Source organism: Geotrypetes seraphini, chromosome 2 (assembly GCF_902459505.1).
Source record: "Geotrypetes seraphini chromosome 2, aGeoSer1.1, whole genome shotgun sequence".
NCBI lineage: Eukaryota > Metazoa > Chordata > Amphibia > Gymnophiona > Dermophiidae > Geotrypetes > Geotrypetes seraphini.
This window is the reverse complement of record NC_047085.1, coordinates 146,403,559-146,431,349: the sequence shown is the minus strand read 5'-3', so window position 1 is coordinate 146,431,349 and position 27,791 is coordinate 146,403,559. Positions and strand designations below refer to the sequence as shown.

General features: G+C 48.7%; 1 protein-coding gene across 2 annotated transcripts in view; it reads right to left on the bottom strand.

The window, feature by feature from the left end:
- Window positions 1-27,791, bottom strand: part of SMCHD1 (structural maintenance of chromosomes flexible hinge domain containing 1) — a 719,028-nt gene that overhangs the window by 441,320 nt on the left and 249,917 nt on the right. For both annotated transcript variants that reach the window (XM_033933958.1, XM_033933959.1), the window contains exons 18-19: window positions 15,912-15,989; window positions 1,031-1,150 (exon numbers count right to left, since the gene is read on the bottom strand). In XM_033933958.1, coding sequence (XP_033789849.1) covers window positions 1,031-1,150; window positions 15,912-15,989 — 198 coding nt within the window. The remainder of the gene's footprint in view (window positions 1-1,030; window positions 1,151-15,911; window positions 15,990-27,791) is intronic.

Below are 27,791 nucleotides of genomic sequence, written 5' to 3'. Positions count from 1 at the left end.
ATTGGGGGAGCAGGGAGAAAGAAACAAAGATGGTGACTTGGGGGGCAGGGAGAAAGAAAGACAGAGCTTCATGCTTCCTGGAACTAAACAGGCTGCTGTTCCTCCATTGACAACTATCAGTTCTGCCTTCTCTGGAGAGAGACAAGAGAGAAAGAAAGACAGAAAGAAAGAAAGAAAGACAGAAAGAAAGAAAGAGAACCAAAGAAAGAGGAGGGGACAGGGAGAGAGGAAGAAAAAGTTTGGTGAGGGAATGAGTGTGTCGGGTGGCAGGGGGTAGACAGGGAGAGAGGAAGAAAAAGCTGGACTCATGGAGTGAGAGGGAAATGTTGGTTGGGATGAGGACTGGAAGAAAGAAAGAAAGATTGGATGCACAGTCAGAAGGAAGTGCAACCAGAAACTCATGAAATCACCAGCCAACAAAGGTAAGAAAAATAATTTTAATTTTCAATTTAGTGATCAAAATGTGTCCGTTTTGGGAATTTATATCTGCTGTCTATATTTTGCACTATGGCCCCCTTTTACTAAACCGCAATAGTGTTTTTTGGCGCAGGGAGCCTATAAGCATAGGGAGCAGTGCGGGGCATTCAGCGCAGCTTCCTGCGCTAAAAACTGCTATTGCGGTTTAGTAAAATGGGAAGGGGTATATTTATCTATTTTTGTATAGTTGTTACTGAAGTGACACTGCATATTTTAAAGTCATCTGCCTTGACCTCTTTGAAAAAAAAACCCCTGAATATACATTATAATTAACATTTTCTCTGCGTACAGTGTGCTTTGTGTTTTTTAAAATTTTATTGTTGGTAGATCATTTTGACTTGGTCATTTTAAAAGTAACTCACAAGCAAAAAAGTGTAGGCACCCTGGTCTAGAATGTCTCACCTATTGTACTGGAAAAAGGATTTAAATGTTGTTCTTGTGTTTCCAGAACAAGGCACTGCTGAAGAGGATAATTACACAAAAGGTTATTTATCCCTCAGGTGAAAATATTAGTATTTGAAAATCATCATTTGATACTATATATGTTCCTTACCTATAATTTTAAATTTGATTGTTTTATATGGTAATAAGCTTCCTGCGTAAGTGTTTGCACTACTTTCATTCAACACTACCTGCAGTTTCAATGTATAGCTTCCAAGTTTGTGGATGTTTTCTGTGAATCAGAAAGAATAAGGAGAAATTAGGTTCTTACCTGCTAATTTTCTCTTTTAGACTCTCCAGACCGGTACAGGCTTCCCTGATGGGTAATAGCTCACTATGACCACCAGGTGGAGACTGAGCCTAAACTTTTGATTATAGTAGTTAATAGCTGTCACTCCCACTCTCTAACAGTCTACCAAATAGCCAAGCAGAACTAAGAAAAAACTAATTAAAAACAGTAACAACACTCCTAACAGGAGTAACAAATAACATACAGGAATGCTATAGGTAAATGTAGCAAAAGGTCCCCACAACTCGCTAGCTATGCCAGCCGAGACACAGCCGCTGTTCTTTGATCTCCCCAGTCCTAGAAAAATACTAGAACCCACAGAAAAAGCAAAATCTTCACGTGTAAAAACCTGCATGAACAAAGGACAACAAACATTGTGGTGTGCTGTACCATCTAGAGCAGCGATGGCGAACCTATGGCACGCGTGCCAACTGTGGCACGCGAAGGCCTTGCAGCTGGCACGCGCAGGGCCGCCATCAGGGCAGTACTACCAGGGGGTGCACAGGAGAGAGAGCTGAACGGGGACGATGGGGGACCCGCGGGGTTAAATATAACTCGAGCCGCGAGGCTCGTCTTCTACTCCGACTGTCCTGCCGCTCACACAGCCGATCGGAAATCTTCCCCGACGTCAGCGCTGACGTCGGAGGGAGGGCTTAAGCAAAGCCCGCCCTCCGACGTCAGCGCTGACGTCGGGGAAGACTTCTGGTCGGCTATGTGTGCGTGGCGGGACAGGCAGGAAATAGAAGACAAGCCTATGCGGCTCGAGCTACATTTTGCTGAGAAAGTTGCTAAGATGGGCTGGGAGACAAACGGGGAACACAAAAGGGGGAGGGAGTGCGTTTTGGACACAAGGCATGAACTTGGGAGAAAGGAAGGGAGGGAAAGAGATGCTGAGGTGGGGGAGGGAATGGGTTTTTGGACACAGAAGGCATGGACTTGGGAGAGAGGAAGGGAGGGAAAGAGATGCTGAGGTGGGGGGAGGGAATGGGTTTTTGGACACAGAAGGCATGGACTTGGGAGAGAGGAAGGGAGGGAAATAGATGCTGAGGTGGGGGAGGGAATGGATTTTTGCACACAGAAGGCATGGACTTGGGAGAGAGGAAGGGAGGGAAAGAGATGCTGAGGTGGGGGAGGGAATGGGTTTTTGGACACAGAAAGCATGAACTTGGGAGAGAGGAAAGGAGGGAAAGAGATGCTGAGGTGGGGGAGGGAATGGGTTTTTGCACACAGAAGGCATGGATTTGGGAGAGAGGAAGGGAGGGAAAGAGATGCTGAGGTGGGGGAGGGAATGGGTTTTTGGACACAGAAGGCATGAACGGGATAGAGGAAGGGAGGGAAAGAGATGCTGAGGTCGGGGAGGGAATGGGTTTTTGGACACAGAAGGCATGAACTTGGGAGAGAGGAAGGGAGGGAAAGAGATGCTGAGGTGGGGGATGGAATGGGTTTTTGGACACAGAAAGCATGAACTTGGGAGAGAGGAAAGGAGGGAAAGAGATGCTAAGGTGGGGGAGGGAATGGGTTTTTGGACACAGAAGGCATGGACTTGGGAGTGGAAGAGAGGGAAATAGATGCTGAGGTGGGGGAGGGAATGTGTTTTTGGACACAGAAGGCATGGACTTGGGAGAGGAAGGGAGGGAAATAGATGCTGAGGTGGGGGAGGGAATGTGTTTTTGGACACAGAAGGCATGGACTTGGGAGAGAGGAAGGGAGGGAAAGAGATGCTGAGGTGGGGGAGGGAATGGGTTTTTGGACACAGAAGGCATGGACTTGGGAGAGAGGAAGGGAGGGAAATAGATCCTGAGGTGGGGGAGGGAATGGGTTTTTGGACACAAGGCATGAACTTGGGAGAGAGGAAGGGAGGGAAAGAGATGCTGAGGTGGGGGAGGGAATGGGTTTTTTGACACAAGGCATGGACTTGGGAGAGAGGAAGGGAGGGAAATAGATGCTGAGGTGGGGGAGGGAATGTGTTTTTGGACACAGAAGGCATGGACTTGGGAGAGAGGAAGGGAGGGAAATAGATGCTGAGGTGGGGGAGGGAATGTGTTTTTGGACACAGAAGGCATGGACTTGGGAGAGAGGAAGGGAGGGAAAGAGATGCTGAGGTGGGGGAGGGAATGTGTTTTTGGACACAGAAGGCAAGGACTTGGGAGAGAGGAAGGGAGGGAAAGAGATGGTTGTGTACACGGGGAATAGAAGAAAGAATTTTTGGTCATAGGGAGGGAGTGAGGTACAGACAGTGGCATACCAAGGTGGGGGTGGGGGCGGTCTGCCCCGGTTTTACGCCCCAAGGGGGTGCACAGCTGGCCACCCTCCAGTGTTCTCCCTAGGCTGGCAAACTGCGTCTCTTTAGCCACTTGAGTGCCACCACCGCCATTGGGAACAGGCCGGTGCCAAGTTCTCCCTGCTATTCCCTGTGGGGCCGACCAACTCTCGCCACCCGCGTCAATTCTGATGTCGGAGAGGATGTTCTGGGCCAGCCAATCGTTGCCTGGCTGGCCCAGAACGTCCTCTCCGATGTTAGAATTGACGTCGAGTGGCTAGAGTTGGTCGGCCCCGTGGGGAAGAGAAGCAGGGCGAACTCGGCGCCGGCCTGTTCCCGATATCGGCAGTGGCAGCCTATTCCCCAGTGGCGGTGGCAGCATTTTCCCAATGGTGGTGGCATAGGGGAGGGCAAGGAGAAAGAAAGAAAGGGGGGGACAGGGAGCCAAAAAAAAAAAAGAAAGAGGGCTGGGTGAAACAAAGAAAAACTTTGGGGAGGGAATGAGGTCTGGAGGAGAGAAAGCATACAGGAGGCTGAAAAAAGGGAAGAAATATTGGATGCACAGTCAGAAGAATAAAGTGCAACCAGAGACTGATGAAAGTACCAAAGGTAGGAAAATGATTTTATTTTCAATTTAGTGATCAAAATGTGTCCGTTTTGAGAATTTATATATGCTGTCTATATTTTGCACTATGGCCCCCTTTTACTAAACCGCAATAGCGTTTTTTAGCGCAGGGAGCCTATGAGCTTCAAGAGCAGCGTGGGGCATTCAGCGCAGGTCCCTGCGCTAAAAACCGCTATCGCGGTTTAGTAAAAAGGGAGGGGGAATATTTGTCTATTTTTGTATAGTTGTTACTGAGGTGAAATTGCATAAAGTCATCTGCCTTGACCTCTTTGAAAACCCGCGGAATATAAATGATAATTAACATTTTCTCTGCCTACAGCGTGCTTTGTGTTTTTAAAATTTTATTGTTGGTAGATCATTTTGACTTGGCCACAAAGGTAAGGGGGAGGGAGGGTAGCTGCTGAAAGAGTCTACCTTGACGTGGTTGCAGGCTTACAAATCTTTTGGTCAAAGAGTGCGGCGACAGAGAAAAGTATGTGTGTATTCGGCCCATGAATGAAATCATTAAAACATTATAAATTGCCAATAAATTGAAATGAAAACCAAAGGATTGTGAATCAAATTGATTCTCTGACAATACAAAGATTCCAACCTTTAAAAATGATGTTACATAGTTCAGGCAACTTTATAAAGAGTTTTTAGATACTAAAATCTTGTTATTAAGGTTTAATTGACGTGCTGGCACTTTGAGGAAATTCTTTGGTTTTGTGCGGCTGTTTGGGCACTCGGGCTCAAAAAGGTTAGCCATCACTGATCTAGAGAGTCCAAAAGAAAGAAAATTAGCAGGTAAGAACCTAATTTCTTCTTTTTTGTAACCTCTCCAGACCGGTACAAGCTTCACTGATGGGATGTATCAAAGCAGTACCCATCACAGCTGGGACCCCCGAAGGGCCGACACCAGAACACGATCACCAAACTCCGCGTCCCGACATGCTTGAACATCCACACAGTAATGACGAACAAAGGAATGCATAGAAGACCAAACCGCAGCTTACAGATATTCACTGGAGGCACAAGAGAAGACTCAGCCCAAGAAGCTGCCTGACCCCGAGTAGAATGAGCCTTGAGAAATTCCAGAACAGACTTCTTCTGAAGATATGCGGAAGTGATAGTCTACTTAATCCAGCACGTAATGGTAGCCTTGGAAGCGCCATCTCCATAATGAGGACCCGCAAAGAGGACAAGATATGATCCCATGGACGACAATCCATGGTCCGCTGAACATAAGAGAGAAGGATCTAACAGACATCCAACTTGCGCAACTGCTTCTGCTCCGAAGAGCCTTCCCGACTTTCCAAAACTGAGAGGACTACTGACTGATTGACATGAAAAGGCAAAACCACCTTTGGCAGAAAAGAAGGAACAGGCCGCAACACAAAACGCTCCCTAGAAAACGGCAGGAAGGGAAACTTACAAGAGAAAGCCTGCAACTCAGAAACACGGCTCACAGAAGTAATAGCCACAAAAAAGACCCCCTTTAAAAATAAGGTCCTTCAATGAGCAAGAACCTAGGGGCTCAAAAGGAGGGCACACAAGCACGGTCAGGACCAAAACGGAACCGGAGGCCGAAGCAATTTGGCCGCCCTCAAAAAGCAAACCACATCTGGCAGTGATTTCAAGCACCTATCTTGCAGCAACTTGCAAAAAAGCAGATAAGGCCACAAACTAAACCCAGAGAGAAGACCAGACCAGACCCCTGTTAGGCAGGATGTTAGGCAAAGAGGCGTTAAAGGAAACCTCTCCACACGCGGCACACCAATCCTCAAATAACCACTACACACGCACATAAGCCCTGGAAGTGGAAAGTCTCCGAGACCCCAAGAGAGTGGAGATCATTTTATCTGAATAATCTCTCTTACCTAGATGTTCCCGCTCAAGAGCCAAGCTATATGACAAAAGGGACCCAGATTGAACATTGAAATGGGACTCTGAGTCAGAAGGTCGGGTGAGAGGAGCAGCGGAAGAGGATCTGTCGTGAAATGATGAACCAGATCCGCATAGTACGGGCTCTGGGGCCAATCCGGAGTCACCAGTAACATAGAAATCGACGGCAGATAAGGGCCAAGGCCCATCCAGTCTGCCCACCCTAATGACCCTCCCCTGCCTTTACTTTGCGAATAGAACCCACGTGTCGATCTCATTTGATCCCAATCAGGCACGCTGTTGGCCTCAATCACCTGAAGTGGAAGACCATTCCAGCGATCCACCACCCTTTCGGTGAAAAAGAATTTCCTGGTGTCACCGTGCAGTTTCCCGCCTCTGATTTTCCACGGGTGTCCTCTTGTTGCCGTGGGACCCCTGAAAAAGAAGATATCTTCTTCTACCTCGATGCGGCCCGTGAGATACTTGAACGTCTCGATCATGTCTCCCCTCTCCCTGCGCTCCTCGAGCGAGTATAGCTGTAATTTATCTAACCGTTCTTCGTACGGGAGATCCTTCATCCCGAGACCATCCGGGTGGCCATTCTCTGGACCGATTCCAGCCTCAGCACATCCTTACGGTAATGTGGCCTCCAGAATTGCACACAGTATTCCAGGTGCGGTCTCACCATGGATCTATACAAAGGCATAATGACTTCAGGCTTACGGCTGACGAAACCCCTGCGTATGCAACCTATGATTTGTCTTGCCTTGGAAGAAGCTTGCTCCACTTGATTGGCAGCCTTCATGTCCTCACTGATGATCACCCCTAAATCTCGTTCTGCAACTGTTCTTGTTAGGATCTCGCCATTAAGGGTATAAGTCCTGCATGGATTCTGGGTACCCAGGTGCATAACTTTGCATTTTTTGGCATTGAAGCTGAGCTGCCATGTCTTAGACCAGCTCTCTAGTAAGAGTAGATCATGCATCATATTGTCGGGCATTGAATTTTTATCTATTGTGCTTTTGCCCACTACATTGCTTAGTTTGGCGTCATCGGCAAATAATGTTATCTTACCTCGGAGTCCTTCTGCCAAGTCCCTTATAAAGATATTGAACAGTATCGGGCCCAAGACAGAGCCCTGGGGTACTCCACTGATCACCTCCGTCATTTCAGAGGGGGTTCCATTCACTATTACCCTTTGAACCCTACCTCCAAGCCAGTTCCCAACCCACTTTGTCAATGTGTCGCCCAATCCTATGGAACTCATCTTGCTTAGTAACCTGCGATGAGGCACGCTATCGAATGCTTTGCTAAAGTCCAGGTATACGATGTCCAGGGACTCTCCAACATCTAGCTTCCCCGTCACCCAGTCAAAGAAGCTGATCAGGTTGGATTGGCAGGATCTCCCCTTAGTAAATCCATGTTGACGGGGATCCCGTAGGTTCTCTTCATTCAGGATCGTATCTAATTGGTGTTTGATAAGTTTCCATTAGTTTGCTCACTATTGATGTGAGACTCACTGGTCTGTAGTTTGCCGCTTCTGTCTTGGAGCCTTTCTTGTGGAGTGGAATGACGTTAGCCTTCCTCCAGTCCAACGGGACGCTACCTGAACTAAGGGAGAGGTTGAAAAGCGCCGACAGCGGCTCCGCCAAGACATCACTCAACTCCCTGAGTACCCTGGGGTGCAGGTTGTCCGGTCCCATTGCCTTGTAAACCTTGAGCTTGGACAGCTCAACGTGGACACTGTTGGGCATAAATTTGAAATCGCTAAATGGGTCAATTGAGTCAGCCCTTGTCTGTAACTGAGGGCCATGCCCCGGAGCTTCTCGGGTGAAGACAGAGCAGAAGTATTCATTTAACAGTTGGGCTTTTTCTGAGTCCTTTTCCACATAGTCTCCGTCTGGTTTCCTTAGACGTACTATTCCCCCTGAGTTTTTACTTCTGTCGCTGATATACCTGAAGAATGATTTATCTCCCTTCTGGATGTTCTTTGCTAGAGATTCCTCCATGTTGAATTTAGCCTCCCTGACTGCTGTTTTGACGGCTTTTGACTTGGTCAGATATTCTGCCCTGGAGTCCTGTTCCCTTGATTGTTTGTAAGAGATGAATGCTTTTTTCTTTTCTTTGATGAGGTCTGAGATCTCCGCAGTGAACCACTGTGGTTTATTGTTTCTACGGTGTTTACTTACTAGCTTAACATAACGGTTTGTCGCTTCCTGTATGGTGGCTTTCAGAGTCGACCACATTTCATCCACACTATCGGTTTCTGCTTGGCTTTGTAGCATCTGGTGAACAAAGTCACTCATCTCTTGGAAGTTTGTGTCCTTGAATTTGAGGACCTTGGTCAGTGTGGCAGGTTTAGTGAAGCCATTCCCAAGATTGAACCATATCATGTTATGGTCGCTTGAGGCCAATGTGTCTCCCACCGAGACCTCTGTGACACTTTCACCATTGGTAAGCAACAGGTCCAGTATTGCCTGATCCCTTATTGGGTCCAACACCAATTGCCTGAGACGTGCTCCCTTCAAAGAATTTAATAGCCTCCTGCTGCTGCCGGAAGCAGCGGTAAGTGTGCCCCAATCCACATCAGGCATGTTGAAGTCACCTAACAATACCGTGTCCCCACGCAAGGTGATATTCTCTATATCTCCAATCAATTCCATATCCAGGTCATCCTGTTGTCTTGGGGGTCTGTAAATAACGCCGAGATACAGGCATTTGTCCTTCCCTCTGGCCAAATTAACCCAAAGGGATTCCCCCGTGTATTGGACATCTGTAATCCTTGTGACCTTAATGTCATCCTTTGTATATAATGCAACACCACCTCCCAATCTACCCTCCCTGTCCCGGCGGAGCAGGTTGTAACCTGGTATGACCATGTCCCACCCATGTGAGTCTGTGAGCTAGGTCTCAGATATTGCCACCACATCCAGGTCGGCATTCCTTATTTCTGTTTCCAGATCCAGTATCTTGTTTCCCAAGCTGTGTGCGTTAACGTACATAGCCTTCCATGTTGTGTTTTTATTATGTCTTAGTGGGGATATTCCTGTTTGAGTTACTTGGACACTTTTAGCATTATTCGCATATTTGGTATTCTCATATTTGGTATTCTCTCTAGACCCAGAGCTATATCTTGTACCTGACCCGGATTCCCCAGACCCAGAGCTACAGTATGTACCTATCTCAAAAACGGAAATGTGTGTATCCTGTGGGGGAGTTCCCGCATGGGCTACTTGAACTCCTTTCACAAAATTTGCAATGTGTATACCCCTGCTGAACCCAGGATTACAATGTGTACTGCCCTTAGTCCCGGAATTACAGTGTGTACACTCCCCGGACCCAGAATTGCAATGTGTAGTCCTCCTAGATCCTGAATTACAATGTGACCCCGAATTGTAATGTGAACCTTCCCTAGACTCGATAGTGTGTATACTATTTATCCCAGCCTCATAAAAGTATTGACAGTTTAGCACACCAGGTAGGTAATTTGTGCCTGTACCCTCCCCCAACTTACCTAGTTTAAAGCCCTGTGAAGTAGGTGGGCTAGACGGTGTCCAAGGACATTCTTCCCTCTTCTGGTCAGGTGTAACCCGTCTTGTCCCAGTAGTCCCTGCAATGCATCTCCATGGTGCAGGAATCCGAAATTCATCTCCCTGCACCATCCCTGCAGCCAGTCGTTAGCCCTCTGGATGCGATCCTCCCTGGCACTGCCCTTGCCCCTTACCGGGAGGATCGAGGAGAAGACCACCTGCGCATCCATTCTCCTCAGCTTCTCACCCAGGGCCCTGAAGTCTTCAGGTAAGCTGTTCACGGTGCTCCTGGCGGTGTCGTTGGTCCCGACGTGGATGAGGATCATGGGGAAGTGATCTCGGGGCCTGATGAGTCTGTCAAGGCAAGCGGTTACATCCCGGATCCTGGCCCCTGGCAAACAGCAGACCTCTCTTGATTGCAGGTCCGGCCTACAAATTGGTCCCTCGGTGCCCCTTAGCAGCGAATCCCCGATGACCACCACTCTACGCTTCTTAGGGGTGGGTTGAACTGTTGACTCTGGAACCATCTGCTGAACATCTTCCTGTACCTCGTTATCAGGACCCTCCTGTAGCAGCTGGTATCTGTTCTTAAGGATGATTTGTGGTGTCGATGTAGAGCTGCCCTGTATGTGAGAGAGAGAGACAGAATTAGGTCCTCTGCGTTTCCCTGTGGAGGAAGTCACCAGCTGCCAGGAGTCAGCGTCACCAGCTACTTCTTGCATTCCAGCAGTTGGTCTCAAATTTGCGGGTTTGGATGCTTTGGGTGTTCCCAGGGTGGTCCTGTCAGGTTCCTGATCCTGATCCGCGATAGCTCCTGGATGACTCCATCGATGAAGGTTTCGTCGTCTCGGATGCTCCTTAGGCGCTGAACCTCCTCTCTCAGGCTCCTCAGCTCTAGCAGAAGGTCTTTGTCTGGCTGATCCATTACTTCCGTCTGTGTTGAGACTATAGACGTCTTTGAGGGGATGGCCTCGGTCTGTACAGAGACCTCTGCCCTCCGTCCTGGTTCCTCCCCCATCTGTACTCGAACCATAGCCATCCCCTGGGTACTTCCTGTGACTACACTGCCTGTTTTGATTGAAGTCTTGCTGCTTCTAGTTCTACCTGCCATTTACAAAAAGTTAATATTATTATTTATTTATTTATTTATTTAATTTTATATTGTGTATTTTTTTTGTTGTTTTTTTTTAATTTATTAGAATGGGGGATGTTAGGAGTTGGTCAGAAAGTGTTGAGATTGGGGGGATAGAGATAGTTTATAGTTAGTTAATTGTCAGTTAAGGTAGCCTGTTGGTTAGTGTGCCAGAGAGGTCAGCCTGATTAAAAGAGTCTGCCTATTAAAGTGGTTTGGGGATAGTGAGATTTATGAGGTCTGCCTGTTTAGTGGGGAAGTTTTAGTAGCTAGTTGGTTAGATAAGAAGCTGAAAGTAGAGAGTGTAAAGACTTGGTAGAAGTTAAAGAAGGACTGAAGTCAGTTGAATAATTAACAAGTTGGATAAGTTGAGAGACCGGCTAGAGTTGCTAGCCCTTTCTTGGTGCCCTTCTTGAGGCCCTTCGCAAAGGCGCTCTCGCTAAGGCGAGCGCCTTCGCCGCGCGCCGTTGGCACGTCCCCTTTTATGGGGGGAGAGAGAGAGAAATCGGGTGTGACGTCGGCAGTGGGCGGAGCTACCACCCGCCTCTTCTGTTCGCCTCTCCTGCCTTCTCCGCTCCCCTTAACTCCTCCTCCGGTTCTCCTCTGCTCCTGCTGCTAGTCCACCCGCCCTCACTGCTGTGTCAGCCTGCACCTAACCTGTAATAGGAATCAAGCACACTCTCCTGCGGATCCTCCGATCTGCTTCTCCACGTGCTTGCACTCCCTTCGGCTAGCCCAGTGCTGGGTAAACTCCGTTGGCACGTCCCCTTTTATGGGGGGAGAGAGAGAGAAATCGGGTGTGACGTCGGCAGTGGGCGGAGCTACCACCCGCCTCTTCTGTTCGCCTCTCCTGCCTTCTCCGCTCCCCTTAACTCCTCCTCCGGTTCTCCTCTGCTCCAGTTGCTAGTCCACCCGCCCTCACTGCTGTGTCAGCCTGTACCTAACCTGTAATAGGAATCAAGCACACTCTCCTGCGGATCCTCCGATCTGCTTCTTCACGTGCTTGCACTCCCTTCGGCTGGCCCAGTGCTGAGTAAACTCCGTTGGCACGTCCCCTTTTATCACGCGGCCAGGGTGCCGAGTTATGCGAAAAACTCTGCCCACAATTGGCCACAGAGGAAACACTTACAGGAGACCTGCCCTTGACCAAGGCTGTACCAGAGCATCCAACCCCTCAGCCTCAACATCCCTGCGCCAACTGAAGAACCGGGGCGCCACCAGATGACTCTTGGTTCCCCCTTGATGACTGATATAGGCTACCGCCGTGACATTGTCCAAGAGAACCCACAGACTTGCCCATCAACAAGGTCTGGAACGCTAACAACGCCAACCGGATGGCTCTGGTTTCCAGAACATTGAACAACCAAGATGCCTCCTCTGGAAACCAACTGTCCTGGGCTGAGCGACTGAGATACTGAGCTCCCCAACCAAGAAGACTGGCGTCCGTGAGCAGAACTATCCACTGTGGCTGATCCAGGTTCACTCCCTGCACCAGATTGAAAGACCGTAGCCACCAACAGAGACTGCAATGGACTAACCCCCAAAGAGGGGAGAGTCCAGATCATGTACCAGGGGCAGGGCATGCTGAAGTGGGCACATGTGATCTTGGGCCCATTAAACTATGTCCATGGAAGCCACCATCGATCCCAGAACCTGGAGAAAACCCTGAGACCGAGGGCATCGGGAAGCCATCAGAAGGCGAATCTGCGACTGCAACTTGACCACTCGGGCCTCCCGCAGGAAGACCTTCCCCAAACTGGTGTCGAAAAGAACCCCAAGGTACTCCAGGTGCTGAGACAGAGCCAACCGGCTCTTGGACAGGTTGACTACCCATCCCAGCGACTGTAGGACCACAACCGGAGCCATAACCCGGGTACTCTCTTGAAAAGACTTTGCTGTGATCAACCAGTAGTCCAGATAGGGGTGAACCAGAATGCCCTCCTTGTACAAGGCCGCCGCCACAACCACAATAATCTTGATGAACGTCTGAGGAGCCGTGGCCAGATCAAAAGGAAGCACAGAAAACTAATAGTGCCGTCCCAAGATCGTAAAGCAAAGGAACCACTGATGGGAGGCCCAAATCGGAACATGCAAGTAGGCCTCCGTCAGATCGAGAGAGGTCAGAAATTCCCCCGGCAGACCAGAGGGTCTCCATACGAAAAGACGGAACTCGCAGAGCCCTGTTAACCCCTTTCAGATCCAAAATGGGCCAAAAAGTCCCCTCTTTCTTGGGCACTACAAAGTAAATTGAATACCGACTGGTGCCCCACACCAACAGAGGCATGGGCACTACAGCTTTGAGAGCTAACAATCTTTGAAGCATCTGGCAAAAAGCTCATTTCTTCTATGCCGCCTGAAAAGGAGAAGTAAGAAAGTGATCTGGCAATGAGCGGGAAACTCCAGAGCGTAACCATCCCGAATCACTTTCAGGACCCACTGATCTGTTGTGATCTCAGCCCACCCCTGGTAAAAACCTTGCAACAGAATGCCCACCGGAACCAAGGCAGGCACCGGCAAGGAGTCATTAGGCAGGTCGGCGGCAGAGGAGCCAGCGGAGGAAGCACATCCCCCCAATGGGCCCCCCAAAAAGACTGCACATGCTGAAAGAAACAGTCCCAAGAAACCCCAGAGGCTGGAAAAGAAGCAGTCCCCTCGACCAGGGCAATACCTGCTGAAATCATGCAAATGCCCCCGAGCAATGCCACCCCGCGCAGGCGGACGTGCACGGTTTTCAGGCAGATGGGGCACTTTAGTGTCTGTCAAGGTCTGAACCAACTTGTCCTCATCCTCGCCAAACAAAAAACATCCCCGAAAGGGAAATTTTGTCAGCTTAGCCTTAGACGCCTCATCCACCGACAAAGTCCAAAGCTACAAGTTATGACATGCGGCCACCAGTGAGAAAAGAGGCAGCCATCTCAATTTTCACCACCTCCTGATCCAAAGACCAGTCATCAGACTCACAGTCAAGGAAATGCTTGGCCCACCAAAACATGGCCCGAGCCACAAGACCACCACCTGCTTAAGAAGGGCCTCTAACCTACGCACTTCAGTCACCATATGCCGCTCAGCAATAGCTGAGACCACTGCGTCCAACATTGGCAACTTCAAGGTATCCCTATCCTCCTCCGGGATGGGATACAAACGAGCCATAGAGTATGCAAAATGAAAAGGCGCCTTTGGCGTCTTCCACTGCGCCAGAACAATATCCCGAATATCCTGAAGCATAGGAAAAGAGCGGGATGCAGAACGAATCCCCTGAAGAAGAGGGTCCACCACACACGGGGGGGACTCATTTGCATCTTCCTCAAAGCGCAACACTAAGGAGATCTGAAGAATTAGGTAACCGAGCTCTTCCCCCTGAAAAATGTGCACCATGGACACATCCTCGCTGGCAAACAGAACCGTAAAACCACCGCTACCAGCATCCGTCCTGCATGAGAGGATCCTGGAGGACCCCCAAAGGGTCCAGATCCTCATCCAATGAAAACTACTCCTCATACACCAAATCTTCGTCCCAAGACAACCGCGGCTGCTTGGCCAAGGGAGGAGGAAGCAGGGATGAGACTGGAGCTGAGGGGGGCCAAACTGGAGTGGATGCAGAGGGAAACCCCCTTCCACCCTGAGACCCCTGGGGCGGAAGCAGGACTGCCAGCCGCTTAAAAATAAGCCTTGCACAAGGCAAAAACATAATCAGGGGAAAAAAAACCCTGGCGGCCCAATGGGACTCACTACCAAAAAGAGGACTCAACAGAAACCTGCCCCTGTCTCTCCAATATAGGGGGAAGGTCACCTGAGGCTGAAGACAAAATGGAGGTGCTTCCCGCCAAAAATGGAGTGGATCTCTGCCAAAGTGACCCCTCCAAAGCCTGTAGTGGCTGAGAAGCCTTAACTGTCCCAGCCACTAAAGCAGGAAAGCCGGCAGCAGCTGTAATAGAATCCTCACACCATCGGCGGCAAGGGAATCCTTTTTACCCTGACCATCGGCAACTGGGGAAATCCCTGTGTGGGTGGCGAGGGAAGCTCGGGCTTCCCTGCTGTCAGCTGCTGGCAAGTGAGGCACTCGCGAAGGAGATCCCTGGACACTGGCACCCGATGCCAATGAGGATTCCCCTTCACGATGGCCTGCACAGCGCTTGCACAGGCCAGCACAAGTGCCTTACATCTGGAGCACAATGAGCATTTTCTCCTGGTGAAAGTACTCATTGCGCAATAAGCGACCTAGCTAAAATATAAAGTGCCGGTTAACAACAAAAAGCAACAACAAGCAAGGGAAGGATCCCTTCAGACTGGCACTGCCTAAAGATTTTTTTTTTTTTCAGAACAGACTCCACTAACTCTGAAAGCTATATTCCTTGCTTGTATCGGTGGCAAGGCTTACAGCTGAGGCACCTCTACAAAATTTTAGGGAGGTGGAGGAAGGGGGAGGGACTCATCATGAGATTCGTTGAGTATGACAACCCCCGAGGTTGGACAGACTCTCAAACAGGGCCCCTCCAAGCTCAGTCCAGCACCAGAACAGGGATAAGGAGCCCTAAACAAATTCCAACAGCCCTAACAAGGGAAACTGGCACAGCTCACCTACCACCTGCTGGAGACTGAGAAAAGACTGTTAGATAGTGAGAGAGACAGCTATTAAGTACTATAACCAAAAGTTTGGTCTCAGTCTCCACCTGCTGGTCATGGTGAGCTATTACCCATCAGTGAAGCCTGTACCAGTCTGGAGAGGTGACAAAAAAAAAAAGGAGTTATTACAAAATAACAGAAGCCCTCGGCTCATCTGTCTGTGCAGGTGGGAGCATAAAGTATCCAATGCCCTCCTCTACCCATAACCCAGCCCACAGCATATACCGTATTCCCTCAGTATCATACAACTTTTACTGCTAGACTAAAACATACACTGCTCCACAGATACAGAGGTGCACACACATGCTCTGGCCCACATACTTACACAGCCTCCCCACATATATACTTTTACCTCATCACACATAGTTCTCCACTCACCCACATACCCTGATCCTGATAAACACACACAACTTTTATCCTTCAGATATACACCCTTACTCTCCTTCTCTGCTCCTAAACTTAGGAACCTGCTTTACAATCCAACTATACACATCCTAACTTTAATCAATATGCTCACACCTACAAGCTGCTTCTCTCAGACACACACTCCACCCCTCCAATGAGTTTAAGCAGGCCCACATTAGTACAAATAAAGTTACAATCAAAATGAAAAATAAAATCCACCAAATATCCACAATTAAACAGCTAAGATATGAAAAAAGAAATCTCACCCATTTTTTTAAACCAGTAAGGCCATTTACTCCCATGCTGACTAATATGGGAAATTATATCTTTGTCCCCACTTGGTGCTTGGGAAAAAAAAGGAGAGAAAATATTTTAGTAATGTAATGGATGACAGTTGATAAAGATCCGCAAGGACCATATAGTCTGCCCAACAGTCACACATAATATCAATTAATGATTAAGCCCCAATCCAACAATATTACAACATTTTACTCTAAATTTACTTTGTTCTTGAAACACAGGTCAGAAAAGTCTGCTTAGCAAAAGTCTTACGTCCCAACTACTATAGTTGCCATTAAAGCCCACTCCAGCCCATTCTGACATGCCAAATATAGGACATAAACCTTAACCCCCCCTCCCCCCCACCCCCGTCATGCCAAGATTTGTTCTTCAAAAATCTGGTAAATTCATGCTGGTAAGATAAGCAGTCTTTAGTTTATTCCTTAGCCTCTGGAGCTGTTCCAGGAACCTGAATAGATAACAGGCAGTTCTGGTCAACCTGTTAGAAATACTCAACTGAGCCACATATCTCCTTTAGTCCTTTGCCCCAAGAGCAGGGAACCTGCTATACTCATTCTTTAGAATGACAAGTTCTTTTTTTTTTTTTTTTTAAAGTTCTTTATTCATTTTAAATTTCTTACATCAAGTGATAAATATATAATACATATAATTTTCAATATACACTTGAATATCCATCAATATATATTTTAATACAAACATATATAAAGACCCCTTTTGCAATAAATTATAAATCATCTGTTATTATAATATTGTACCCACCCTAACCCCTATTATATGATCTATCCTTGTGCTATGATATCTGATCTTTAGAAAAAAGAGCCAATGGTCCCCAGATTTTATTAAATTTTTTAATATAACCATGTTGTAACGCTATTGCTTTTTCCATCTTATATATATGGCAAATAGAATTCCACCAAAAAGTGAAATTTAATTTTGTATGATCTTTCCAGTTTTGAGTAATTTGTTGTATGGCGACCCCTGTTAATATCAATAAAAGTTTATTATTGTTTGCTGATATTGGACTCTGTGTTCTCATTGCTGTTCCAAATAAAATTGTGTCATATGTAAGTCCAACATGATTTTCTAATAATATATTAATTTGGGGCCAAATTGTTTTCCAAAAGGCATTTATACAGGGACAAAAATAGATTAAATGATCTAATGTCCCAATTTCTACCTTACAATGCCAGCATCTATTAGATTTAGAACTATCTATTTTTTGTAACCGAGTAGGGGTCCATAAAACTCTATGTAATAAAAATAACCATGTTTGACTCATAGATGCTGACATTGTAGTATGTATTCTCCAGGACCAAAATTTTTGCCATTGAGTTGCAGAAATTGTCTGTCCTATCTCAATACTCCAAATGTCCCTAAGTCCTGTTCTTTTTTTTTTTTTTTTTTATTTAAAAATCCATATAATAATTTATACCATTTTGCGGCTTGGTGTCCCAAAAAATCTGCCTGAAAGCAAAGGATTTGCAAACTATATTGAGTATATATAGAATGACAAGTTCTAACCCAGAGCTTCCCGACCTGTGGGATTGTGAAAACTGTTTCTGGGATTGCAAACTAGGTAAGTCCTGCACAGAGATGGCTTCAGCCCATACTTCCAGGAGTCACACATTGTGTGTAGCTGTAACAAGAGTCAAGATCACAGAGAGGCTGAAAAGTGCTGCTGTAAGGAAACAGTAGAAATACACCTTTCTCATCATACTCTTAATGACAATTTTAACACCAGAAAATATTCTCCCAACAACTGAAGAACAAAAACCACAGTTACTTACCATAATAGGTGTTATCCGGTGACAGCAGGCAGATAGTCTCACATGTGAATGATGTCATCCATGAAGCCCAGTACGAATAGTTGAAAGTGCACCATCACTTTAAGACTTGAGAAGCTTTGAGACAGCCCGCACTGTACACATGTGCGTGCCTTCACACACAACTTCGGCTCGCGGTTCCTCAGTTTTATAAGCAAGCTAAGAAGCCAACTAGGGGAGGTGGGATGGATATGAGAATATCTGCCTGCTGTCCCCAGATAACACCTTTTATGGTAAGTAACTGCTTTATCCTTAGACAAGAAGTCATCATATTCTCCCTTGCTTACTGAACAGGATGGTGGGAGAAAATAAATTCTGTAAAACTGCTTGGCCAAAATGACCATCTCATCCAGAATAGGATTCCAGACAGCAGGAGCAGAGAAGCAGTTTCAGCGAGAGGCAGAGGGAGTTAGAAGCTAAAGGGGAGAAAAGCACAGGAGAGAGAAGTAGAGGCAGGAGACTAAGAGGGGAATCGGCGAGAGTTAGCTTCGCCCACCCCCAACATCAACCACCAAAGCTCCCCTTTAAAAGGGAAGGGGCCAACGGCGTGGAGTTGATCGGAGCAGGCAAGCAGGAGAGGAGAAGAAGTTGCAGAGAGAGGGAGAAGCTAAAAGGGAGAAAGGCACAGGAGAGAGAAGTAGAGGCAGGAGACTAAGAGGGGAATTGGCGAGAATTAGCTCTGCCTACCCCCCGATGTCGACCACCGAAGCGTCCCCTTAAAAGGGGAGGGGCCAATGGCGCTCAGCTGTTTGGCATGCGAAGGCGACCGTTAAAGGCGCTCGCCTTAGCGAGAGCGCCTTTGCGAAGGGCCTTGAGAGGGGATAAACCACTGCTAAAGGAGAGCAGAAGGAGACCACAGCAGGCGCAGAGGACACACAACCAGGCAGTCACAGCAGCTACAGAGGACACACAGCCAAGCGGACACAGCAGCTACAGAGGACACACAGCCAGGTGGACACAGCAGCTACAGAGGACAAACAGCCAGGCGGACACAGCAGCTACAGAGGACACACAGCCAGGTGGACACAGCAGCTACAGAGGATACACAACCAGGTGGACACAGCAGCTACAGAGGACACACAACCAGGGGACACAGCAGCTACAGAGGACACACAACCAGGCAGACACAGCAGCTACAGAGGACACACAACCAGGCAGACACAGAGGACACAGCAGGCGCAGAGGACACACAGCCAGGCAGACACAGCAGGTACAGAGGACACACGGCCAGGCAGACGCAGAGGACACAGCAGGTACAGAGGACAGACACAGCAGACACAGAAGACATCCACAGCAGACCAGCAAGCACGCAGTAATAGAAGCAGCAGACAGAAGCAGGATGTTGAGCTACCCAGTTTTCTGCACCGTCTGCCATATGTATGACTACCTCCCCTTTGGGAGGTGGTCTTACGTATGCGCTCGATGCGGAGAGCTGGAGAGCCTAAAGAAACAAGTCAGACTCCTGGAGGGCAGAGTACTAGAACTGGAGGGACTTCAAGCAGTGGAGGAGGAAGACAGATGCAGAGAACATCAAGACAGAGGACACCATCGAGGAAGAAGTCTGACAGCTGGAGAGGATCATAGGCATACAGGGAGGCTGCAGAAAATCACCAGCAACAGTGGAACTGCCAAGATACACCTACAGAGTGTGGACCACCCAACAGAAAACCACCACAAAGAAAAGGGTGACACAACGGAAAGAACGAAGAACACGGACCTATGGCTGGAGAGATGGACATACACCAGGGATACGGACGGACCTGCGGATGGAGAATCAGGAGAAGATAGAGGACAGTAATCGTCGTGGGGGACTCCATCATCAGACAAGTTGGCAGCTACATAGCGGGAGGAAGACTGGATCGGTTGGTGACCTGCCTACCGGGAGCCAAGGTAGAAGACATAGTTAGCCGCATTGACAGGATCATTGACAGCGTGGAAGAGGAAGATATGGCGGTGGTGATCCATGTGGGGACGAACAACGTGAGCAACAGGAACTACAACAGGGAAGTACTGAAAGACCAGTTCCAGATGCTAAGAAGGAACCGGATGCTAGGAAGGACCCTAAGATCAACAGCTAATAACCTTTTTTCTATACCATCATTGAAGTTTATATATACGAGGTCTACTATCTTCTCTATCACTGCCCCCTCTCTTTGGAATAGTATTCCAAATTATTTACGCGAAGAACCAAATCTTAATAACTTTAAGACGAAGCTAAATACATTTCTCTTCCTTGATGCCTTTGAGACCTAACTGTCCTTTTAAGGGCAATCGAGAACAAATACTATTGAGTTTATCGTTATTTATAGCAGCCCCTCCTATTGTTTTTTCCTTAATTGTTCTCTTTTACTTTGACTATTGTAGTTCTTGCCTTTTACCTTTTGTTCTTGTTTGTCTTTGTTCTTAAAAGTTTTTAAAAGTTATTAATAGTTATAGTTTGGTGATGTAATGTCAGCTTAAACTTGTATTTTAGTTAAAGTTTGTTTTCTGTTTTTCCAAATTTGTACACCGCCTAAAAGGCTGATTGAACAGTATAAGAAATTTTAAATAAACTTGAAACTTGAAGCTGAAGACCAGAACGCAGAGGATAGCATTCTCAGAGATCCTTCCGGTACCCATGGCCGACGAGAAGAGGCAGATGGAGCCGCAAACAGTCAACATGTGGATGATGCGCTGCTGTGAGGAAGAAGGATTCCACTTCGTGCGCAACTGAACGACATTCTGGGGGAAGAGCAAGCTATTCAGGAAGGAAGAACTCCACCTCAGCAGAGACGGAATGAGGCTACTTGCCAGCAACATCAAGAGAGAAATTGAGAAGTTTTTAAACTAGGAAGAAGGGGAGCTCCGACAGTCGACCAAGAGAGAGAGTTGATGGTTCGGGAACCGGTATACCCGGAGGATACCGTGCAGGAAGATAAGAGGGAAAGACTCACCGGATTACAGGCAAGACAGATCGAAAGGGACACAAAAGGGAAGGAAATGCAAGAAAGGAACAGGCCACAAACTCAAGTGTATGTACACAAACGCAAGGAGCCTTAGGAATAAGATGGGTGAATTAGAAGCTATGGCACAAAAAAGATAATGTTGATATCATCGACATCACGGAAACATGGTGGACTGAGGAAAACATCTGGGACACTGTGCTACCGGGATACAAACTATACCGCAGAGACAGAGTGGCTCAAAAAGGAGGGGGCATAGCCATATACGTAAAAGAGGGAATTGAATCTACTGGAGGGAACATGCCACAACTGACGGATAAGTTAGCGTCCCTATGGGTCAAAATTCCGGGAACAAATGGACTGCAATCGAACATCGACCCCCATGGCAGTAAGAAGAAATAGATGGAGAAATGATGGACAAGATTAAATGCAACTGCAAGGGAGGCAACGCAGTTATCATGGGTGACCTCAACTATCCGGAGATAGATTAGAGCCTAGGCATCTCCGGCTGCAGTAGGGAGACCAAGTTCCTGGATGCTGTAGGCGATTGCTTCCTGGAACAACTTGTTAAGGAAAATACAAGAGGAAATGCAATTCTGGACTTAATTCTAAATGGACTACGAGGATCGGCACAAGATGTAGATGTAGAAGGAATGCTAGGAAACAGTGATTACAATATGATCCACTTCAATCTGGACGCAGGGGCGAAACATCAGTCCAGAACGACAGCCATGGCACTGAACTTCCAAAAAGGGAATTACAAATGGATGAGACTAATGGTGGGGAAGAAGATTAAGAAGAGGATAATCACTGTAAAAACACTAGAGGAAGCTTGGTCCCTTTTTAAGGACACAGTCACCGAGGCACAAAATCTATATTTACTGCCTATCAACAAGGAATTCAAGAGGAAAAAGAACAAAGAACTGGTGTGGCTCACTGCAGAGGTGAAGGAAGCGATCATAGACAAGAAAACATCATTTAAAGAATGGAAAAGGTCAAACATGGACGAAAAAGCACAGTTACTATAACAGGTGTTATCCAGGGACACCAGGCAGATATTCTCAACATGTGGGTGACGTCACCAACGGAGCCAGCGGACGTTTTTCAAGCAGACTTGCTTGAAGACCTTCAAGCTTGCGATTGGCCCGCGCATGCGTGCGTGCTCCTCCTGCCCGGTCTAGGGCATGCATCTCCTCAGTGTGTCCTCAGTTCAGATATCTAGCAAAGAAGCCAAACATGGGGAGGTGGGTAAGTAACTGTGCTTTATCCCAGAACAAGCAGGCAGCATATTCTCTACATGTGGTTGCCCTCCAAGCTAACCATAATGGGATGGAGGGAGAGTTGGCAATTTAGGAGAACAGATTTTGCAAAACGGACTGGCCAAAACTGCCATCACGCCTGGAGAAAGCATCCAGACAGTAGTGCGAGGTAAACGTATGAACCGAGGACCAAGAGGCAGCCTTACAGATTTCCTCAAGTGGAGTCGAGTGGAGGAAAGCAACAGACGCCACCATCGCTCTGACCTTGTGGCCTGTGACTCAACCCGGCAGGGAGAGACTAGACTGAGCATAACAAAAATAGATACAAGAGGCCAACCAGTTAGAAATGGTCCACTTAGAAACAGAACCACCCAAGTGATTAGGATCGAAAGAGATGAACAGCTGGGGAGCAGAACGATGAGGAGCGGTGCACTTCAAGTAGAAGGCCAGTGCACGCTTACAATCAAGAGAATGCAGAGCCACTTCTCCAGGGTGAAAATGGGGCTTCGGAAAAAACACAGGAAGAACAATAGATTGGTTGATGTGAAACTCAGAAACAACCATAGGCAAGAACTTAGGATGGGTACGGAGAACCACCTTATCATGATGGAAGACAGTGAAAGGTGGGTCCGCTACCAAGGCTTGAAGCTCACTGACCCAACGGGCAGAAGTGAGAGCAATAAGAAACACAACTTTCCAAGTAAGATACTTCAAGTGAGCCCGCACTAGCGGCTTGAACGGGGTTTCATTAAGCGAGCAAGGACCACATTAAAATCCCAAACCACAGGAGGCGGCTTAATGGGCAGATGAATGTGGAAAAGGCCTTTCATGAAGCGGGAAACCACAGGATGAACAGAGATAGGCTTCCCGTCAATCGGCTGATGAAAAGCAGCAATGGCACTAAGGTGGACTTGAACCGAAGAGGACTTGAGTCCAGCGCTAGATAAGTGTAACAGATAGTCCAGGAAAGCAGATAATGAGGCAGACAGCGGTTCCTGCTGTCGAGTAACACACCAGGAAGAAAAACGGGTCCACTTCTGATGGTAACATTGGTGAGTGGACTCCTTTCGAGACACCTCCAGGACATCCAGCACAGGCTGAGAGAACTGGAACGAGGGCATCAAGTCTTGAGGAACCAAGCCATTAAGTGCAGAGACTGAAGGTTGGGATGAAGTAGAGAACCCTGACTCTGCGTAAGCAGTGAAGGAAAAACAGGCAGAATAAGAGGCTCCCTGGAACTGAGTTATAACAGGAGGGAGAACCACGGCTTTTGGGGCCACTGAGGAGCTATCAGAATCATGGTGGCACTCGTGGGCTTGAGCCTGACAAGAGTCTTCAGAATCAGAGGGAATGGAGGGAACGCATACAGAAACAGATTCGTTCAATCCAGCAGGAAAGCATCCGCCTCGAGTCTGAGCGGGGAGTAGACCCTGGAGCAGAAGCGGGGTAACTTATGATTGTGGGGGAATGCGAACAGATCAACGTCCGGAGTCCCCCAACGAGCAAATACCTGACGCAGGGTCAAGGAATGGATGGACCATTCGTGAGGCTGCAGAAGATGACAACTTGTCCGCCAGACAATTGTGCTGGCCCGGAATGTAGACTAATCGAAGGAATATGTTGCAGCGGATGGCCCAATCTCAGAGCCGCACCGTCTCCTGACACAGGGACAGGGACCCCGTTCCCCCGTTTGTTGATATAATACATGGTGACCTGGTTGTCCGTGCGGACCAGCACCACTCGGTCGCGAAGCAGGTGACTAAAAGCTTTCAGGGCGAGGAAGATTGCTCGAAGCTCCAGCAGATTGATGTGACAAAGGCGGTCAGCACTGGACCAAAGACCCTGAGTGCAAACACCATCCAGATGAGCTCCGCAAGCGTAGGCCGACGAGTCCGTCGTCAGGACCTTCTGCGGAGGAGGAGCATGAAACAGAAAACCTCTGGAAAGATTGGAAGAGAGCATCCACCAATGGAGAGACTGCCTCAACAAAGGAGTCACGACAATGAGTCGAGAGAAAGGGTCCCGATCCCGGTTCCATTGGGACGCTAGAGTCCATTGAGGAATACAAAGATGAAGTCTGGCAAAAGGAGTCACGTGAACCGTGGAGGCCATGTGACCTAGGAGGACCGAGGACAGATGGGCTACCCTCCGGCATAATCGAACAAGGGCCTCCTGTCGAGGCCAAGGCAAAAAGGAGCAGAGACGAGCCGTGTCCAGGACCGCTCCAATAAATTCCAGAGACTGGGACGGGCAGAGCTGAGACTTGGGGAAGTTCACCTCAAAGCCAAGGTTCTAAAGGAGCAAGATGGTTTGATTTGTTGCTCGCAGAACTTCGTTGCGAGAGGACGCCTTGATCAACCAGTCACCGAGGTAGGGAAACACCTGCAGGCCGCGGAAACGCAAGGCCACAGCTACCACAACTAAACATTTTGTGAAGACCCTAGGAGAGGCCGCCAGGCCGAAGGGAAGAACACGATACTGGAGATGGAGATCCCCCACACGGAATCTCAGATACCGGCGAGAGGCCGGGTGTATCGGAATGTGCGTGTACGCCTCCTTGAGGTCCAGTGAGCAAGCCAGTCCCCCTCATCCAAGAGGGGGTACAAAGTAGGAAGAGTGAGCATTTTGAACCGTTCCCTGACCAGAAACTTGTTCAGAGCACAGAGGTCTAGGATTGGATGCAGATCCCCCGTCTTCTTGGGTACCAGAAAGTACCGGGAATAAAATCCGGTATTCCACTGGTCCGGGGGAATCTCCTCAACCGCCCGAAGGCGAAGAAGGGCCTGAGCTTCCTGCAAAAGGAGAGGCAGCTGAGACCGAGCAGAAGGAAACTCTCTTGGAGGGAGGTCCGGGGGTACGTGACTGAAGTGAAGGGAGTACCCCTCCCAGATGATAGAAAGCACCCAACTGTTGGTGGTAAGACATTCCCTCTGGGCATAGAAATGATGGAGACGACCCCCGATGGGGAGGGGGAAGGCTCTAGGAGGAAGGGAGCCCAAAGGCTCGGACCAGAATTGTCAAAAAGACGGCCCAGTCTTCGCCGGAGCCGGCAGCTGGGCCTTAGTTTGACGTTGCTGCTGTTGTTGCGGCCACTTTGAAGGAGGTCGAGAGAACGCAGGAGTAGATTTCTGTGGGTACCTCCAGAGAGGAATTTTGTATTGCCGAGCCGTGGGGGCTTTCGGTTTAAGTTTCACTAGAGAGGCGAAGGTCCGTTCGTGGCGCTTGGTGGCTGCTTCGATAGAATCATCGAAGAGCTCATGACCCACACACGGGAGATTGGAAAGACGATCCTGTAGATTTGGATCCATATCCACAAGGCAGAGCCAAGCGAGGCAACGCATGGCGACTGCAAATGCCGTGACCCTCAAGGACAACTCAAAGGCATCGTAGGCCGCCTGAAACATATAGAGGCAGAACTGGGAGAGGGTTTCCTCGAGGAGACGAAACTCCTGACGCTGAGAATCCGGTACGTCCTCCCGGAACGAACGGAGAGCATCCACACAGAACCGGAGGTAGGACGTGAAGATAAAGTTATAGTTGAGGACACGATTCGCCATCATGGAGTTTTGGTAAAGACGGCGACCAAACTTGTCCATTGTTCGGCCCTCTCATCCCAGGAGGGACAGCAGTGTAAACCTTAGAGGGGTTGGATTTCTTTAAGGAAGACTCAACCACCAAAGACTGATGAGAAAGCTGAAAACTTTCAAACCTCTTAACCGGGATCGTCCGGTAACAGGATTCCAACTGGAGGGAATGGCCGTGACCGCATAGGGGGTCTCCAGGTTCCGGAGAAAGGTTTGCCGGAGAACCTGGTGCAATGGCAACCGCAATGCCTCGTGGGGCAGATGATCAACACCCACCTCCGCCAGATATTCCTGGGTATAACGGGACTCAGACTGGAGGTCCAGTTTCAAGGCCCTACCCATGTCAGAGATGAAACGAGTAAAAGAGGAGTTTCGAGAAGAAGACTCATCTTCCTGAGGAGACCCCGAGCAAGATCTGGGGGCAGCCGACAAAGAGGGAGAAATTTCCCTCGAATAGTAAGCCGGGGCCTCGGAGTCCTGCGAATGGGAGACCGAAGAGGCTTGACTAAAGCGTCTGGGGGGTGTCGAGGAACGACCCCGTGCAAAGTGGACCAGGTCCACTTTGCACGGGGTCCGAGGAATTAGTTGGCGACGCCTTGGGGAAGATGGGGTAAAGGAGAATTCCTCCACCGGTTTCGAAGAAGACCCCTTAGAGGCTGGTAGCTGCCTTGATGGGGAACACAAACCAGAGACCAACTCGAGGACAAGCGTGTGTCTGGAAGGCATCACGGTCGGAGACCTGCCCCGATTAGGCGGAGAAGACCGGGGCTTTTTAGGAGAGGCAAACCTCGACATAGTAGCAGGAGAAAAACGGCCCCCTGGCCTGGATCCCCGAAAAGTCACAGGTGACTCGGGGGATGAAGAATCACTCGAGGGAACCCAGCGAGTCTTGCGGGCATGGCCTCGAGAAACGAGGGGACGCTCAGGCTGGTCACACCGAGACTGGGTCGAGACCAAGGTCAGAGGCATCGAAGTCGGGACCATTTGGCTCACCACTAAGGAAAGCTGCATGGTAAGAATAGCCTTAAGCATGTCCTCGAACATAGGCACCGAGAGCAAAGGTGGCTGGGTCTGAGCTGAAGCAGTGCGCTCCTTCAGGGGCGACCTGGAGGAAGAGTATTCTCTACTTGAGGAGGAATGCTTAGAGTGATGTCTCGAAGACGCCGACGAGGCGGCACTGACATGAGACTCTGAGGTAGGCTTCTTTGCTGGCACACCTGCGGAGGAAAGAGGAGATTTACCCGAGGCCGGTGGGGCTGAAGCCGGAGCCTTCGAGGCCGACGGCGAATTCGAGGCCGAGGACTTCGAGACCGAGGCGTCCAATGAGAGCGCTGAGGCCGAGCTCAAGGCCTATCCCGCAGGATCCATGGGGCCAAAGAGTTTGAGAATCTTGGCCACTATGCTACGAAGAGCCTGCGGTTGCAAAGTCGCACAACAGGGGCACGACTCAGCGCGTGCTCTGCACCCAGGCACTCTACACACCAACGATGAGGGTCGGTGATGGAGATAACCCGGTTGCACTTAGTACAGTTTATAAACCTGGAATGAAGCCGGGACATAAGAAAAAATACGGTCAGGGCCCTGCGAGGCCAGGCGGCCACAGTAAGACTGGGTAACCCGGTCAAAAAGATACGAACTGAAAAAAACGAAAAGAAAGGAAAACACAGACGTGAGCACAGCGACTCAAAAGAAACTAACCAAACAAGCCGCGGTGCAAGAGGGACAACGATATCGCGCAAAGCAAGGGAGCAGTGCTTCTGGCTCCGCAGAAAACAGTGAACTGAGGACATGCTGAGGAGACGCATGCCCTAGACCGGGCGGGAGGGGCACGCGTGCATGCACGGGCCAATCGCAAGCTTGAAGGTCTTCAAGCAAGTCTGCTTGCAAAAACGTCCGCTAGGGGGCTCCGTCGGTGACGTCACCCACATGTAGAGAATATGCTGCCTGCTTGTCCTGGCATAACTGGAATAAACACAAACAACATCAACGCAGGTGCCATGAGGTGGTAAAAGGGGCCAAAAGAGATTACAAGGAAAAAATAGCCAAGGAGGCGAAAAACTTCAAGCCGTTCTTTCAATAAATTAAGGGGAAACGACCTGCGAAGGAAGTGGTGGGACCACTGGATGACCATGGAATAAAGGGAGTGCTAAAGGAGGACAAAGCAATCGCCGACAAACTGACCACATTTTTTTTGCATCTGTATTTACTGAAGAGGATATACACAGCATACCAGAACCC